The sequence below is a fragment of the Betta splendens genome, chromosome 10 (genome assembly GCF_900634795.4).
Source record: "Betta splendens chromosome 10, fBetSpl5.4, whole genome shotgun sequence".
Classification (NCBI taxonomy): domain Eukaryota; kingdom Metazoa; phylum Chordata; class Actinopteri; order Anabantiformes; family Osphronemidae; genus Betta; species Betta splendens.
This window is the reverse complement of record NC_040890.2, coordinates 9,961,661-9,977,991: the sequence shown is the minus strand read 5'-3', so window position 1 is coordinate 9,977,991 and position 16,331 is coordinate 9,961,661. Positions and strand designations below refer to the sequence as shown.

The window sequence follows — 16,331 nt, the reverse complement described above, 5'->3', positions numbered from 1 at the left end:
CCCCTCGGTACCGGAGGGCGACATTACAGCGAATAAACAACCTAACGTTACATTACATCTACTTTATTCTACTCCTTGATGATTGTTACATTATGCAAAGCAGACCAGTTTTGTTATTCTTTTCAGGTTAGAGAAATGTTAAAATGGTTGTTAGGTAAAATGTAGTAATATTTTACAACAGCCTTTTCACTTTTAATAATTTTGAATAATTTGAATATATTTTACTTTTATTGCACCAGGAGCTACTGTCGGCGTCACGGAGACTGCAACAGCATTAGGACTTTTAGCTGTGTGTCCAGCGGCCACAGCTGGACACCAGCCGTATCCTAGCAACGCGATCCAGACGACCGATGACCTCCAGGGCGCAGCTGTGGTGGTACAGTTTGATATCTGTAATGTATTTGAGTATTTCCCTAAAATAAAAAGTTAGACTCTCATTCTAAAACGCACTTGACTGCTATAATTACTCTTATTACGATTTAGGTGAACAGAATATGAAATAGCAGAAGGCGCAAAGCTTATAATTACAGCAGCTACTGAGTGCAGGACACATATTAATATCCACTGTCATAGTCCTAAATATTATTTTTATTCTTGAGCTGTTTTTTTAAACTTCATAAGCTCTATTAAATTTAAATTAAATTTATTTAAATAAAAATAAATTGTGAATTTGAAACCGCGTTAGAACGTGACTTTTTAAAGTAGCTAAAACTGCGACATAGGATCATCTAAACAATGAGTCCTTTAGTAAAATTATAAGCAAAAAAATGTGTTTAATCAATATTATATTCGCGTTTAAAATAATCACGAGGCATAGTGTGGCCCTGGCAGCAGAGCCAGCGGTAACGGGGGGTTCCATTATCATAAGGGGGTGAATTCATTAGGAGACGCCGGAAGCAGCAGGTTGGTGCAGCACAACAGGGAGGAGAGCGCCGAGATTATCAAAGCCTCCACCCAAGCGGTCTGTCTGTCTTTTCAGCCCAAAATGTCTCTAACCCAGGAAGCTGTGCTGTCTTTTCTGCTGGAGCGCGGAGGTAAAGCGAAGAACTCGGAGCTCGTGAACAGTTTCAGGAGCCAGATCAACAGCAGCGACACCGCGGAACAGCGGCACAATAGGGAGCTCTTCAAGCGGCTGGTCAACAGCGTGGCCGTGGTCAAACAGCTCGACGAGGTCAAGTTTGTAGTCGTGAAGAAACGGTATCGGGACTTCGTTAGGGACGCGGCGCACGGCGGCTCGCCGGAAACGCAGACGGATGAAAGTGTCTCGAGCCGAAGCGCGAGCTTCGCGCACACGTCTCCGCATCGAGCGGACGCAGCCTGGATGATGCGCGCAGACATGGACAACAACAACCTCTGCTGTGCGATAAACGCCAATGACACCTGTGATGCCCAACAAACGCGTGGGGAGAACACGAGGGCGTTCTCGATGGACGCCGGTGTGGACGCAGCCACCGTCAAAGTCCTGAATATCACCGGAGATCGGACGAGCAGAGCCCGGAAATCTGGAGCCGTGTTCGCGGTCATCGCAGTCAAGTCCCCACCGAGAGAGTCCGCACCAGCAACTCAGAATGGATTGAGATCCCACGTGGATTTGCATGAGAACACAGGCAAGCCGATGGCAGTGGGAAGTAAAGTTTCTGCACCAACTGTGCCAAGTCTGAACTTAACCTTTCCGGCTTGTAAGAGGGATGAATTAATAAGTGGGACACTCACTGGGAAACTCAGGCAGACAGGATTTCCCCAGGCGAGGCCCCCGAACAAGCCCACAAGACAGACAGATGATTCAAAGTACTGTGAGTCAGTGCCTTTGGAGCCATTAGCTCACGAGTGGCTGGTGAAGTGTGCCGCGGGGCTGTGGGGGCAGATCTACGCTCTGCTGATGCTGGACACTCGCTTAGCGCACAGGAAAGACTTCATGTCAGGCTTCACAGCGCTGCACTGGGCCGCCAAGGGCGGCAACAGCGAGATGATGCACGCGCTCATGGACGTCGCAAAGAACACGGGAGGCGCCTACGTCAACGTCAACAGCAAAGCGCATGGAGGATACACGCCGCTGCACATTGCAGCCATACACGGCCACACGGAGGTCATGGTTGTGCTTGTGCGGGTTTATGGAGCCGATGTTCATTTGAGGGATAATGATGGAAAGAAGGCGTTCCACTACCTGGGCAGCGGCGCGTCCGCCGAGGTGAGAGCACTTCTGAGAGGACTGCAAGAGAGCGAGTACGTGGAGAAGACGGATGGGGAGTCCAGAGACCCCCCGAAGGGGTTCAACACCATCAGTAAACTGTTCCAGCCCCACATTGGAAGGAAACAAAAGGCATCAACCAGGCTAGCTCTGGACTGATGAGAGGGACATTGATGGACAATATCCAACTGTAAGACATAAAACAGGCATCAAACTATTGTTGCTGATGGATCACTTTAATTGTAGCACTTAATGTGTAGTTACTGACTATGTAAGGTCTGTTTGTCTTACACAGTGTATCACTGTATGTAGTTTAAATTGAATTTAACATATATTTTAGAGTTGACTTATTTAAAGTAAGTGAATTAAAAGTAGTTAATATTTTGCACGTCATGTAATCCTTGATTCACAACTTTAGCATATGAGAAAATGGAATTAGACCAAACCTGAAACCTATAAACACTGGTGTAAAATGTGTCATTATATTGTACAGTTTGCTTTTGTGTACAATGATCATACGTGTGACAATTTGATCATCAAATTTAGGTAAATCAAATTTATATTTAGTTGCAGACTGTGATAGTGTATATCCACACACACACACACACACACACACACACACACACACACACACACACATCAACGCCACTGAGAGCCCGGTTTGAAGAATGCCTCCTTTATCGATTCCTTTGTGAATGAGGCGTGTAATGGATGAAAGAGGCCCCCTTTTGTGGGACATAAGGGCCCCATTCCTGGACTGCTGGTAAAAAAGGCACAGTTAAGACATAATGTGACACTGGTATTCCTCTTTGTGCTATAATTTTGAATCACAACAATTACCTAGCAGGATAATCTGTGACATTAGCTCTTATAAAGAAATAATCAAAGAACTTGAGCTAAGATCAGAACAAATGCTGTTGTCATGATGGGTGAACAATTGTGCAAACTTTCTTTTCCAGTTCATCATGCATGAAAATAACATAATAGTTTTTTTGTCCCTCACAAAACATTGGTTATGTCCTAATCTGACCTAGAGAAAACAATCCCTAATGACATGAAAAGGTTCACACAATGAACGCACAAGCAAAAGAGTTCCAGAACAATGCCCTTTGTCTTGTTATCAGGAAAAGAAGTAGCTTTCCCAATGGTCCTGACAGCAGTAGCTGCAGCAGCAACTATCCACCAGCTCTTGCCTCAGAATCTCAGTTCTTGTGGTGCTTACTGTCAGTATGAAATGCTGAAAAGCAGCTATTATCTATGACTGTTGCTGTAGTTTAAGGAACAAAAACAAACCCATTACAGCATATTAACAGTAGTGTAAGTGGATGTTGAGGAAATGGGAAACAGATGTTAAATGTAAAGTATAAAATATATTTTAACAATAAACTAACAATAGACATTTTTATTAGGTGTAAAATACTCAATGGATGCTGGTCCATAATTTTGCTTGATATTTTAATAACCAGACCCTTGAACTAGTGTTTGATTTGACAAAGTGTTGACTATTCCCTCCCCCAATATTGTACACACAGCTAAAATTCCTGACTGAATAAACTAAATTAACTTACAAATTAAACAAGTATATATTACAATTAAATACTGCATCCGTAACATCGACTCTCTTCCAGTCTTCAAAGCCAGATTCAAAACTCACCTGTTCAAAATTTCATATTAACTGTAATATTATTTTACTTTCTTGCTGTACAGTGTCCTTGAGTTTTTAGAAAGGCACACTAAATATAATGTATTATTATTAATATTAAATATATTAACCTCAGCTGTAAGTTCACTTGAGGGATTCATTTACTGTAAAAAGGTAGCTCTCTGACAGTTTAAAATTACCTCCACACTTATTCACATTCTTATAAATTCTTTTCACAAGTAAAACTAATAGGGCGTGAGATAGTTTTACGTACGTTTAATTGGAAACATTTCTACCTACCGGAAGTTTTCTTCTTCTTCTCCTTCCTCCTCCTCCTCCTCCTCCTCCTCCTCTTCTTCTTCTTCGTTTGAAATAAACCACATGTCAATTTCCAATGTTTACTGCCACCTCCTGGACTAGAGTGTTTAGTAGCTGGAAACCTTTTAAATGTTGTGAGTCACTATGTGATGGGAACCAGTGATGCACTGGGATGTAACGTGCTGTAATTTAAATTAACTATGATGTCACCGTAAAGTGGTCCCCACGCGTTAAGCTCTCAGGCCGAATGTCGGTCTTAAATATCTCCCCCTGAAAAACTACTATGACTCTAAATTGATTGCAGACACCTGCGCGTGTTGATCAGCGGCGGCACGTGCGTGATCCCGTCGTCCTCGAGCTCTCAGCGGACAGTCTGCGTTTTGACTGGTTTCGTTGTTTATGATGGCAAAACAAACGCTGATGTCAGCCACCCTGCGTTACGTCCACACCGTCCTGCTGCTGCTGCTGCTCGCTCGCGGCTGGCCGCTCGCCGGCGGCTCCGCCGGCTCCTCGAGCGCGCCGCACGCCCTGGGCAGCGTCCCGTACCCGTACGGCAGCATCTTCTCCCCGCTGCTCAAAGCGCTGTCGGAGCACGGGGGGTCGAGGTGGAACCCGGGCCTGAAGAGGAAGATGAAGCCCGAACACAAGTACATGAAATACCTGACGGAGGTTTACAAGACGTCCTCCCGAGTGCAGAGGAGTGTGGACGGGAATCAGATCTACAACACAGTGCGGCTGATCAAGCCTCAAGAAGAATGTCCTGTAGAAAGTTATAAAGGTGAGCTGTGTTTATCCCCAGTGCTGGGGCGGTTGAAATGTGGAGCTTGAAAATGGTCCCTGAAACAAGTCCCTGAAACAGGTTTTACTCTAAAAGGACACCCGGACAAATCCATGAAGTTAAAAACATAGAGACAGTGTGTTTTGACTCAAAAAGGTGATTAGTCAAAATGAAACTAATGATCTTAAAATATCTTAATCTTATCTTAAAACGATTATTAAATATTGCTAAGAAGACAAAAATGATCATAGCAGTAGTTTGCTGGATGTGTCCATATCCATATATGTTTGGTACAAGTCACTGAACCGGTGTCTTATTAGTGGTTATTACCACATGATCAACTTGTTGACAGGTGATCTCTTAGTCCTTTTACAGTATATTCTGGCCAGTCATCGTGTGTGCACTGCTCTCGACCCACTTAAACGGTGCTTAACGTTTCCCCATTCTCCTTCAGAAAGTTTTATGCAGGATCTTTCCTACAGCCTTGATCAAGTACGAAGAAAAGAGCAGCTCCTGAAGTCTGCCCTGTTGTACCATTTTGATCACGACCACACACCACGCGGGAGCTTCATGTGCCACCTGAGCATCAAGGAGCAGGAGCGGTCCAATCAGTGTCAGCTATGTCCTGGGGTCAACCACACCGTGAACTTCACAGCCAGCGCTGAGAGGAGGAGCAGGAGGAACTGGGTGGAGGTGGACGTCACCTCGCTTCTCCATCACCTTTTCAAGTTCCAGAAGAACAACATACACCTGCTCATCAACGTGACCTGCCCAGAGGAACAAGGAGCCGGAGGAGAGTGGCAGCGGGGGCCGGTGGAGTCCAGCCTCAGGTCCCCTCCTCTGCTGCTCTATCTCAGTGACACCAACAAAATCGCCCACCAGAGTTCACCCCCCGGCGCCAAAGCAAGTCGCGAGTCATTCACCGCGGCTAACGCTTTTCACAAGCAAATGGTGTTCAAGGCGGAGAAGAGGTTCGGCCGCAAGGGGAGGTGGAAAAGGGAATCTCAGAAGAGCAAGCGAGGCGATAAAGGCCTGGATATCCACCTGCCCGAGCTGCTCCCGAGCTCTGAATTCCCCACCAGCGACTGTGCCTTGTATGATTTCAGGGTGCGATTCAGCCAACTCAAACTCGATCACTGGATTGTTTTTCCACCAAAGTACAACCCCAGGTACTGCCGCGGCATTTGCCCGAGGACCATGGGCTCCATCTATGGTTCTCCTGTCCACACCATGGTGCAAAACATCATCTACGAGATGCTTGACTCTTCTGTGCCCAGGCCGTCATGCATTCCCTCCCATTACAGCCCCTTGAGTGTCATGATCTTTGAGGAGGACGGCTCTTACGTCTACAAGGAGTTTGAAGACATGGTCGCAACCAGGTGCACGTGTCGCTAAGGCAGCTGCCAACATGTCTGGTTTCTCCCTCTACAGGCTGAAGAGAACATCGCCACAATGCCAACAGTCACCACAGGTGGATTCTGAGTGTCTCCTCATTATCAAAGTAAACATTCTGTCCACACGCAGTGATTTCATGAATTCATAAAATTGTGCATGGCCTGGAGCAGGTGTGTTTACTTAAAGTATTTTATGCTAATGAAATGTGACATTAATTTCCTTTTTGTTAAGGTGAGACAAGAATAGGTGCAAATGGATCCTGTTCCTCAGCTTACTGTTTGAACGTAGTACTGAATCTAACACACTTGAAGAAATGTGTGATATATAATTTGTATCATTTATTTTAAGTTATCTTTTTGTTAACTTATTTTTTGGTGGGTTGGTCTGTCATTATTCTTTAATTAAACACAGTTGCCATGTTTTAAGTAGCCCTGTTCTGCACAACAGATGAAAAGCAGTTGCATATTCTTATCAAACCTTTTACATATCGTTTTATTCTTGGGGATTAAGGGCAGCTGTCGGATCGATGGCTGTCTTCATAATGTCCAGAATGAAAGTTGTCAAGGTTTCGGTGTATATTTATTACTTCTGGTCACTGAGTGACTGCATATGTATGACTTTGTGCTGGTTGAATGTGCTTAAATGCATGTCATGTCTATTTATAAAACTGAATGAATTCAGTGTGTGTCTGTGCTCAGGGATATTTAAAAGAATGAAAATGTGTAGACGTGTTCTATGAAAAAATGGAAATAAAAAATGAGGCATAAATGTTTCTTTGTATGCAACTAGTAAAAGTCCAATCAGATATAATGAAAATGGGCACAGTTTTGATTTTTGGGTTTAACCTGTCTTATGACATGTTTTACATATTATAATAAAGGGGCACACTTGGAGAAACAGTATCAGTATCTGTAGCACAATCATCCTGAACAGCAGTGGCCACTTTATCAGAAGATCACTACATCAAACTCTATTTAATGAGACACAGGAAGTCAGTACATTCTTTATAAACCTAAATAAAAGACATGATAGTCAAATTCACTACAGTTACATTTTAATAGAAAGGTTGTGTATTTGGTAAAATAGCACAACATATTTGCCAAGCTGTGGTTTACGCAGGCTGGTGAACATCTCCAGTCCGACAGGTGGCGGTAGTGAGTGAGTGATAACAGACGCTTATCTGAAACAGAAGAACACGGAACCTTTTTAAAGAACACTGCTAGGAGTAAGACGGTGAGCTTCAATGTCATCGGTTTCAACACTTGTCTTGTTGTAGTTACACCTTCTAAGTTAAGGTTAGCTGTGGGTATACTGTGTGTCTAGTTTGTTGAAGGTTATTTGGCTTTGGGATTTATCGATGAAGTCACTGTGTTTACGCGTTTGTTAACGATGCGTTGTCTGTTTGTACCCTAGCAGCTAACTGCTAGCATTAGCCAATGGGTACTAGCACGATCTATGCTAACGTTATTTCCTTTCACCTTAATTTATACGTAGTCAATAGATTTAGAATTAAGTAGCCGTGTTACTACACGTAGTCATTGCAATGTTTAGTCTGAACAATTACGCAGCGCTAATTAGGGAAACTTTTACAGGGTGTTCATTATTTAAACGTGTTACTAAGATTTCAAATTGGTTGATAACACTATAATCCGATCAACTATCCTATTGCCAGTCAATTTTAAAGATGGAGGTTACTTGAAAATGTTCATAGTCCGAGATACAGCAGTAATTTTGAAATTGCAATACCTGGTACACAGGATATATCCCTGGATTTATCTTTGTGTCAAATGTTATTTGCAGATTAAAGATAAATAACATTTCTTGTGACAGTCTTATTCTCAGGTTACTGTATCTAACTCATCTTGCTCCCTGGTTTTTAGACTGGTCAGACAGCCATTTTTTTAGCTTTGCTTTTTTTCAGCTATTCAAAATGTGACAATAGAATCAGAGGACTAAAGCATAATTTTGCAAATTGCTTATTTTCATTGCAGATCAGATCTCTGGAGATCATGGGGCTTCACTTTGGAGACCTGGCCAGGGTTAGGCATATTATCACATACACTATGTCCCCTTTTGAGCAGAGGGCATTTGCCAACTACTTCTCCAAGGGAATCCCTAATGTGTGGAGAAGATTCTCTTCATCGTTCTTCAAAGTTGCTCCCCGTGAGTTTTTGTTTACAGTAAATGAATGTTTTAGAGTTAAAAAAAGATCAAAATATACATTGATATTTATTTGCTGAAGTTTTTTATGCTTACATGCCATTTCAGAACAGTTAGATTTGTATGAGTGCTTGCATATTTTAAGTAGATCCAAATTGGGATTTATAATCTACCAATAATCCACTGTCTGGTCTGGTCACAACCTTGTTTGGTTGTATCAGGGTTTATTGAGCCACTGATTGTGGGATTCTCAGATGCTTGACATTTCTTTTTCTAATTCTTTTTGTGATCTTTTTTGCAGCAATGATCCTCGCGTACGTGACATACACCTGGGGAAATAGTGTCCATGAGCAAAGCAAGAGAAAGAATCCTGCTGACTATGAGAACGATGAATAAATCCCTGTCTCCTTTTCACAAGCTGCTGGTATTTCCAACTCTGTATGTTCAACCAATAAAGATGAAAACATTTATGTGACATCAGCCTTGGTTAATTATATTCAACCCTTTTTTTAATTACAAGTTTGGGGTCCAATAAAGTATTGTAGTAATTTCTTCTACATGTTAAACATTAATGACAGTGGGCAGATTAATTAGTAATGAACATGACTTTGGTATTTGCAGAAAGCAAGTTTTGGGTGCACCAGAATTTGTGTGGGTGAGACAGATGGGTGTTTAGTGCAGTTTGGGAAACGCAGCATTCACAGGTGATGAGCAGCAGATTTAGATATTTTTGAATGTTTATATAATAGTTGTAGAACACTGGTGTAAACTATTTTGATTATAGATCAGACACAATGCCCCAATAAACAACTATTATTACTCAAAAGAAGTGAAAGCTATGATCTTAGTATAATTTACTTTACTCGAGTTACTGTAGTATTTGAACTGTGCATGCATCACTGTTAGCAGAAATCAAAAGGGTCTGTTATATCCGTCAGGGCTCACATGGGTACATAGCTATTGTTTATAGCTTTGACACCTGAGTATTTTTCAGAAGCGTGACTTTAAATGCAATCGTGTCTGTGTTGCTTGTGCCAATTTTCACTCGGTAACATCGTCTAGACAGGACCATGAATATTGGGTGTGCGGCAGGGAAATTAGACAGATCCATACCTGAAGACGCAGTCGTGGCGGTTTCAGGCCAGTGGGGGGCGCATGATCTCGCGGTTCAGCTCTGCAGTCGGACGCTATTGGTCGACAGGACACAGAAGATTCCTGAACGCGTTCAGTCACCAGCCGGCGTACGTACCGCATGCTGTAGCTCAGCTTCATGGAACAAGAACAAGGGTGGATCATCATCTACTGACTGTACCCCACTGTAGCTGCTGCTGTCACTTTGATCGCTGAACTGTATTTCTGTTCTTCCTATTACATACTGCACTCTACACCACTCGGTTAGCTAGTGAAGATGTCAGTTGTCGGATTTGACGTCGGGTTCATGAATTGCTATGTAGCGGTAGCCAGAGCCGGAGGGATTGAAACTGTCGCTAACGAATACAGCGATCGATGTACACCGTAAGTACCATTTGTCAAATGGTTATCTGAGGATTCTACCAACGCTATAGTGGCTGTGCTACAACCGGGAACATCTAATTGATTAATTCAGTTCTGGTTATCACAATACTAAGGGAAGCTAATACTGCTAACTAGCTACAGCGCTAGCTAGCATGCTAACAGATTTCACAACAGGAAACAGCATGTGAGTGCTGAAGCTAATGCTAACTGAGTGAAGTCATTGTGACTAAAAAGAAAACCTGGCACCACTTTACATAATAAAACTGTTACTGTGCTGTCTTAGTACGACAACGTCGTCGAGATAAGGTGGAGACTGTAATAAGTCATCTGCCCAGTCAGGTGATGTCTTTTTTTTTGTACTGCAGGCATGAATTCGCACATAAAGGTGGAGGCCGGTGGATCCCGGCTGTCAAAACGGCTTGAGCGATTCAATGTACAGTTCATAGAAACGAGGCAAAACTGAACAAATTGTATAGATTTACTAACATGAAAAGTTGTTAGGACTTTATCACTGCATTAAACCCACAGTTACCATTTTGTTAGCAGCTCTGTATAGCATGGAACAGAATCACTGTAAAATGTGCTTACAATAGGTTATTGGTTATCTGATGTTGTTTTTTTTATCTGAGTTGTAATTTTTGTTTTTTCTAGAGCATGTGTTTCTTTTGGACCCCGGAATCGATCCATTGGCGCAGCTGCAAAAAGTCAGGTATGTTTTTGTGCAATGAAGTGGGTCACATGGAGCCTAGAGAGAGTGGGAGCCCTTAGCAGCGCATCAAGTTCAGGACCTCACCGAACAAACGATTAGCTCATAAATGGTCAGTTCATGCATTTAATAGTGCTTTTCTATTTTTCTGTTAACCAGGTCGTCACAAATAGCAAAAACACAGTCCAGGGGTTCAAGAGGTTTCATGGCCGTGCGTTTTCAGACCCATATGTGCAGAAACTTAAAAACAGTTTGGTCTATGATATTGCACAAATGCCTTCAGGAACAGCTGGCATTAAGGTAAGAGACAAAGACACTTAAATCTATATGTTGTAATTTTGGCATATTGTACTAATTACAGCTGAGACAGATGCTGAGTTCCTGAATATACACGATATTTCTAAAAACAGTGTTTTAGTAGCCTCAGTGATGTAGAAGCTTTAATTACAACAAAACCAAAAGGAGCAACACTTACCTATATCTGAGGCTGCACCTGTGTGCTTCTCAACAGGTGTCTGTGCCACCTTTTAGAATGAACAGAGGATTTGAAAGTCTTGTTAGGACAGTGGAAGTATAATGATTGATGCACTGACAAACTTTATCTGTATCTATCTGAACAGTGTTTGGTTTTACTGTCTGCTATTTACCTTGTTGTACAGAACATTCATTTTGAACCATCCTGTAACATTTTCTGTTCTGGCAATTTGATTGTGTAGGTGATGTACATGGAGGAGGAGAAGGTGTTCAGCATTGAGCAGGTCACTGCCATGCTGCTGACCAAGCTGAAGGAGACGGCCGAGAATGCACTAAAAAAGCCTGTGGCTGACTGTGTCATATCTGTAAGAACAAAATCGTCCCACACGTTATATTATCCATACAGGTGTCTTCACTTGCATCTTCTTATTAAAGTTATGGTTCTGTTTGAAGACCTCATGTATTTCCCCACGTAGAGTTGTACTGAGTTTAGATGTATGTAAAGCACTTATGCAAAGATGAGCCTGTTGTATTATTACCAGGTCCCTTGCTACTACACTGATGCTGAGAGGAGATCAGTAGTGGATGCTGCTCAGATTTCTGGACTCAACTGCCTGAGGCTCATGAATGAGACAACGGCAGGTCTGTAAGATTCTGCAATAATGAATAAGTCCACTACTCAGATCGGGATTTGTCAAGCATTTTACGTGTATTTCAGTGCTAACAATGAAACTATTGCTCTTGCAGTTGCATTGGCTTATGGGATCTATAAACAGGATCTCCCTGCTCCTGAGGAAAAGGCCAGGAATGTAGTGTTTGTGGATCTGGGCCATTCTGGATACCAGACATCAGTGTGTGCCTTCAACAAGGGCAAACTCAAGGTGTGTGTGTATCAAGATATTTTGCATTCCTAATTTTAATCTGTTTTATTTTTACATATCTAATTTCATCCTGTCTTGCAGGTCCTTGCTACAGCTTGTGACCCAGAGTTGGGAGGAAAGGACTTCGACGAGGTACTGGTCAATTATTTCTGTGAAGATTTTGGCAAAAAGTACAAGCTGGATGTCAAGTCAAAGCCCAGGGCTCTGGTCAGGCTCTACCAGGAGTGTGAGAAATTAAAAAAACTGATGAGCGCCAACTCCTCAGACTTGCCACTCAACATCGAGTGCTTCATGAATGACATTGATGTATCTGGAAAACTGAACAGGTAAGGCAAGCGAAATTGTTTTGTTTTGTAATTATATTTAAAAACTCAAATCTGACATATCTCTCTTTTCCTTGCTGTGTAAAGGGGTCAGTTTGAGGAGATGTGTGGTGACATTCTGACCCGAGTTGAGCCTCCGCTGCAGAGCCTGCTGGAGAGTACAAGTCAGTATCAGTTTACCTAATCAGAATAGTTATTTTCATTTTAATTTGATTTTATTAATCACAAAGCTTTAACTACTTCTTTTTTGTTTAAGAACTGAAAAAGGACGACATCTATGCAGTAGAGATAGTGGGTGGAGCTTCCAGGATCCCAGCAATTAAGGAGAGAATCAGCAAATTCTTTGGGAAGGAGCTGAGCACCACACTGAATGCTGATGAAGCTGTGGCCAGAGGATGTGCCCTGCAGGTACAGTACATCATGTACCGTTGTCACCAGAAAATGTCACTTCTCAGCATGTGGCAAACTAAGTCCCAAACTAATTCTTTCTTTATTTCTTTTTATTGTGACTTTGTCTCCACAGTGTGCAATCTTGTCACCTGCCTTCAAAGTTCGGGAATTCTCCATCACAGATGTTGTTCCCTATCCCGTCTCCTTGAAGTGGCACTCTGCTGTCGAGGAAGGTGTCAGGTAAACCACCACACGTTTGTTTCTATACTATTTGTGCGTCTTCTTTAAATGTTTCTTCCATTAATATGCGAACTTCAATTGTTGCAGTGATTGTGAGGTCTTTCCTAAGAACCATGCAGCACCTTTTTCCAAAGTCTTGACCTTTTACCGGAAAGAGCCTTTCTCTTTGGAAGCGTACTACAATTGCCCTAACGAGCTGCCCTACCCTGACCCCATTATTGGTAAGCAACTACATTTTTGAAGGCAGGGGACACACCTGACAAGTCTCAAGCCAGCAGTGAATGTGATTTGATTTGGGCTTGTTGCCTAAGTCAGCTGTTATTGACATCATATTGTCCAATCTTGTGAAGGTACCTGTTAGTCCTCAGGTGTGTCCCTGCCTTTAGTGACTTCTAACCATTGGAGATATAAATACTCCAAGTTGGCAAAATGGAAATACAGATGTTTTACCTCCACTCCTTTTCTCTCTCTCTTCAGGTCAGTTTCTGATCCAGAAAGTTGTTCCACAGGCATCTGGTGAAAGCTCCAAGGTGAAAGTCAAGGTGCGGGTGAACATTCATGGCATCTTTAGTGTGTCCAGTGCCTCCCTGGTCGAAGTGCAGAAGTCGGATGAGACAGAGGAACCCATGGAAACTGAACAGGCCACTGAAAAAGATGCAGAGGTACTTTTACGGTCTTTTCACAATTCATTCTTTTTCAATGGGTCTTAGATTACAGATGTACATTTTTACCAATAGTTTTAACAACATTTGTTTTTCATCTTCTTTAGAGCAAAATGCAGACTGATCAGGACGAAGCACAGGCTCAGGGAGAAGGTCAGAAAGAAACAGAAGAGAAGACACCACGTGAAAATGAAGAGATGGAGGTAGGATAATAAACAGTGACTCACATTGTGCTTTTTAAAATCTTAACCCTAAATGTTACAATAGGTTTAGACATTCTGCTAAAATAAAGTGCATATCTGAAACAGTGCAAACAAAACCTAAGCTTTGTATGTTTGACAGAGTTTAATGCAATGCTTATATGATCATATAATATTGTGTTATTGGAAAAACAGTAAAATGTTGTTGTGTATTTTGTAGACAACAACAGAGGAGAACAAAGGCGAGAAGAAGTCTGACCAGCCCCCGCAGGCTAAAAAACCCAAAGTCAAAACAAAGGTGTTGGAGCTTCCAATTGAAAACAGCCCGCAGTGGCAGCTAGCAGATGACATGCTCAACCTTTTCGTAGAAAGTGAGGTAACTATGTCTCAGCCATCACATGCGCTTCATACCAAAATAACAAGTCAACCTGTCCACTTTAAAACACTACGCGGCATGTTTGGCAGTTACTGTTTGGTTTCTCTTTAGGGCAAGATGATCATGCAGGACAAGCTGGAAAAGGAGAGGAATGATGCCAAGAATAATGTAGAGGAGTATGTGTATGAGATGAGGGACAAGCTACATGGAATGCTGGAGAAGTTTGTCAGTGAATCTGTGAGTAAAACACTGCAGACTGAAATAACTGATGCATGAACATTCAACACATTATGGATTTGTTTGGTCTTTCACTTATTGTGGAATTATTCCACTCCTAGGACCGTGATGCTTTGTCATTAAAACTGGAGGACACTGAAAACTGGTTGTATGAAGATGGAGAGGATCAACCCAAACAGGTGTACATTGACAAACTGGCAGATTTGAAGGTAATTATTGTTATTGTTAGAGTAATATCCCTTTTTCCCTGTTTTGGATTTGTCTAACTTCTGATTCTGTTGATAACAGAAACTGGGCCAGCCTATCCAGGAGAGGTATGCAGAGGCTGAAGAGAGACCCAAAGCTTTTGAGGAGTTGGGGAAACAAATTCAGCAGTACATGAAATTTATTGAAGCATACAAAATGAAGGTAAAGCTTAGAGACTGTTAAACATCATCTAAAACTTTACCATTTAAAAGAAAAAGGTCAAAATTCTTGTGAATATTAGTAACGCAGCCATCTCACTTCTTTCTCAGGAGGAACAGTACGATCATTTAGATGAGGCAGACGTCACCAAAGTGGACAAACTGACCAACGACACCATGATCTGGATGAACAGCACCATGAACCAGCAGAGCAAACAGAGCTTGACGGTGGATCCTCCTGTCAAAGTCAAAGAGATTAGAGCAAAAACAAGGGTAAGGGTCTTTGCATGAGAAGGAGGTCGCTATGCTGCTATTGAACCGTAATTTATGCTTATTGCCCTCAGTCTTTTTTTTTTTTTTTTTTTTTTCCCTCTATTGACCCGATTTGTATGTTGTGACCTGTGTAATTTCCTAGGAGCTGTTCTCCAGCTGTAACCCTATTGTGACCAAGCCCAAACCCAAGGTGGAGCTTCCCAAAGAGGAGACGCCTGCCGAGCAGAACGGGCCTGTCAACGGGCAGGACAAACCCCAGGAGGAACCCGCAGACAAGGGAACGGGCGAGAGCACAGGCAACCCCACCTCAGAAACCACAGAAAGCAAGCCTGACATGGACCTTGATTAAAGCGGCGTTAACCGCCTCCCTTAGCGAAGCTGAACAGGAGCTGGTTGCCTCAGATTAGGAAGAAGCTTGGTGTATATCGGAGCAGGTGAAGGGTTTCAGGAACTGCATTCCACAGTCAAAAGCAGGCAGGGTGATTGGCACACTGAGCCCAGCTCCTCATGGTGTCTCTGTCTGATGACATAGCATGCCCTCTCTCTTTCTGGATGACATAAATCAAAAACCAGCTGCAATAAGCCTGTTTGACGATGAGCGCTGTACACATGATGGTATTTATTTCTGTTGTGTGCTCTGTAAGTGTTCTGGTCTGTGTCACAATATGGTTTTAATAAAGTTACTGGAAATCCTGATCACTGTGTGGATGTGTCTGGACCGAGAACAAGGTGAGCTTTGGTTCTGGGATCGGCTTTGGGTTCTAATGATTTTATATTTCTTGTGTAGCACATGCTAGATTTTTTAATTGAATTAAGTTTTAAACTAATTTTATTTCGGTTTTTGACACTTCAGTGAAAATCCAAGTGCGTGCGTCCGTGCGTGCGTCGCTTAGCAACCATTGCTAAACAACCGGCCAGTGAACCTCCGTTAAAAACCCAGAAACATGGTACCGCTTGGCTTCTTGTCGCACATAACCAACGTTAGAACTGCAAACCGGTCCGACAAACCCAGTTTCCGTCCTCAAGCTTTTTCACTTCATTTTTTTTTAAGCAAAGCTACCACATTAGCTTAGGAGCTAGCTAGCGGATACGTCACCTCCGAGTCCAGCGCTTCCTCCTCCTGCAGGAATCACATGATCCGCCAAGACGCCGTCGGCTCCGATAGAAAG

The 16,331-nt window shown here is 42.6% G+C and overlaps 4 protein-coding genes across 4 annotated transcripts; all 4 read left to right on the top strand.

The window, feature by feature from the left end:
• The first annotated feature begins 2 nt into the window (after window positions 1-2).
• sowahab (sosondowah ankyrin repeat domain family member Ab) lies at window positions 3-2,668 on the top strand. Its single transcript, XM_029165976.2, has 2 exons — window positions 3-126; window positions 240-2,668. The coding sequence occupies exon 2, from the start codon at window positions 986-988 to the stop codon at window positions 2,345-2,347; it is 1,362 nt and encodes a 453-aa protein (XP_029021809.1). The 5' UTR covers window positions 3-126; window positions 240-985; the 3' UTR covers window positions 2,348-2,668.
• Window positions 2,669-4,403: 1,735 nt separating this feature from the next.
• On the top strand, window positions 4,404-6,672 carry gdf9 (growth differentiation factor 9). Its single transcript, XM_029164519.3, has 2 exons — window positions 4,404-4,926; window positions 5,381-6,672. Exons 1-2 carry the CDS (start codon window positions 4,548-4,550, stop codon window positions 6,319-6,321), a joined length of 1,320 nt encoding a protein of 439 aa, XP_029020352.1. The 5' UTR covers window positions 4,404-4,547; the 3' UTR covers window positions 6,322-6,672.
• Window positions 6,673-7,485: 813 nt separating this feature from the next.
• Window positions 7,486-8,956, top strand: LOC114863959 (cytochrome b-c1 complex subunit 8). The gene is made up of 3 exons (XM_041072574.1): window positions 7,486-7,616; window positions 8,313-8,484; window positions 8,783-8,956. The coding sequence occupies exons 2-3, from the start codon at window positions 8,331-8,333 to the stop codon at window positions 8,875-8,877; spliced, it is 249 nt and encodes an 82-aa protein (XP_040928508.1). The 5' UTR covers window positions 7,486-7,616; window positions 8,313-8,330; the 3' UTR covers window positions 8,878-8,956.
• A 772-nt stretch (window positions 8,957-9,728) lies between these two features.
• Window positions 9,729-15,858, top strand: hspa4b (heat shock protein 4b). Its single transcript, XM_029164516.3, has 19 exons — window positions 9,729-9,996; window positions 10,648-10,705; window positions 10,862-11,002; window positions 11,419-11,541; window positions 11,719-11,818; window positions 11,924-12,057; window positions 12,139-12,383; window positions 12,468-12,544; window positions 12,637-12,788; window positions 12,904-13,010; window positions 13,098-13,231; window positions 13,488-13,672; window positions 13,780-13,875; window positions 14,093-14,248; window positions 14,360-14,485; window positions 14,587-14,694; window positions 14,774-14,893; window positions 15,001-15,162; window positions 15,305-15,858. The coding sequence occupies exons 1-19, from the start codon at window positions 9,890-9,892 to the stop codon at window positions 15,509-15,511; spliced, it is 2,538 nt and encodes an 845-aa protein (XP_029020349.1). The 5' UTR covers window positions 9,729-9,889; the 3' UTR covers window positions 15,512-15,858.
• Window positions 15,859-16,331: the final 473 nt, after the last annotated feature.

What these genes read in the sequence shown, in the direction of transcription:
- hspa4b (XM_029164516.3), top strand. Translation starts at nt 9,890, where the DNA reads ATGTCAGTTGTCGGATTTGACGTCGGGTTCATGAATTGCTATGTAGCG. An exon ending in CCAGAGGATGTGCCCTGCAG is followed by an intron (nt 12,789 to 12,903) that starts GTACAGTACATC and finishes TTGTCTCCACAG; the next exon opens with TGTGCAATCTTGTCACCTGC. An exon ending in AGATTAGAGCAAAAACAAGG is followed by an intron (nt 15,163 to 15,304) that starts GTAAGGGTCTTT and finishes GTAATTTCCTAG; the next exon opens with GAGCTGTTCTCCAGCTGTAA.
- sowahab (XM_029165976.2), top strand. Translation starts at nt 986, where the DNA reads ATGTCTCTAACCCAGGAAGCTGTGCTGTCTTTTCTGCTGGAGCGCGGA.
- gdf9 (XM_029164519.3), top strand. Translation starts at nt 4,548, where the DNA reads ATGATGGCAAAACAAACGCTGATGTCAGCCACCCTGCGTTACGTCCAC. An exon ending in TCCTGTAGAAAGTTATAAAG is followed by an intron (nt 4,927 to 5,380) that starts GTGAGCTGTGTT and finishes ATTCTCCTTCAG; the next exon opens with AAAGTTTTATGCAGGATCTT.
- LOC114863959 (XM_041072574.1), top strand. Translation starts at nt 8,331, where the DNA reads ATGGGGCTTCACTTTGGAGACCTGGCCAGGGTTAGGCATATTATCACA. An exon ending in GTTCTTCAAAGTTGCTCCCC is followed by an intron (nt 8,485 to 8,782) that starts GTGAGTTTTTGT and finishes TCTTTTTTGCAG; the next exon opens with CAATGATCCTCGCGTACGTG.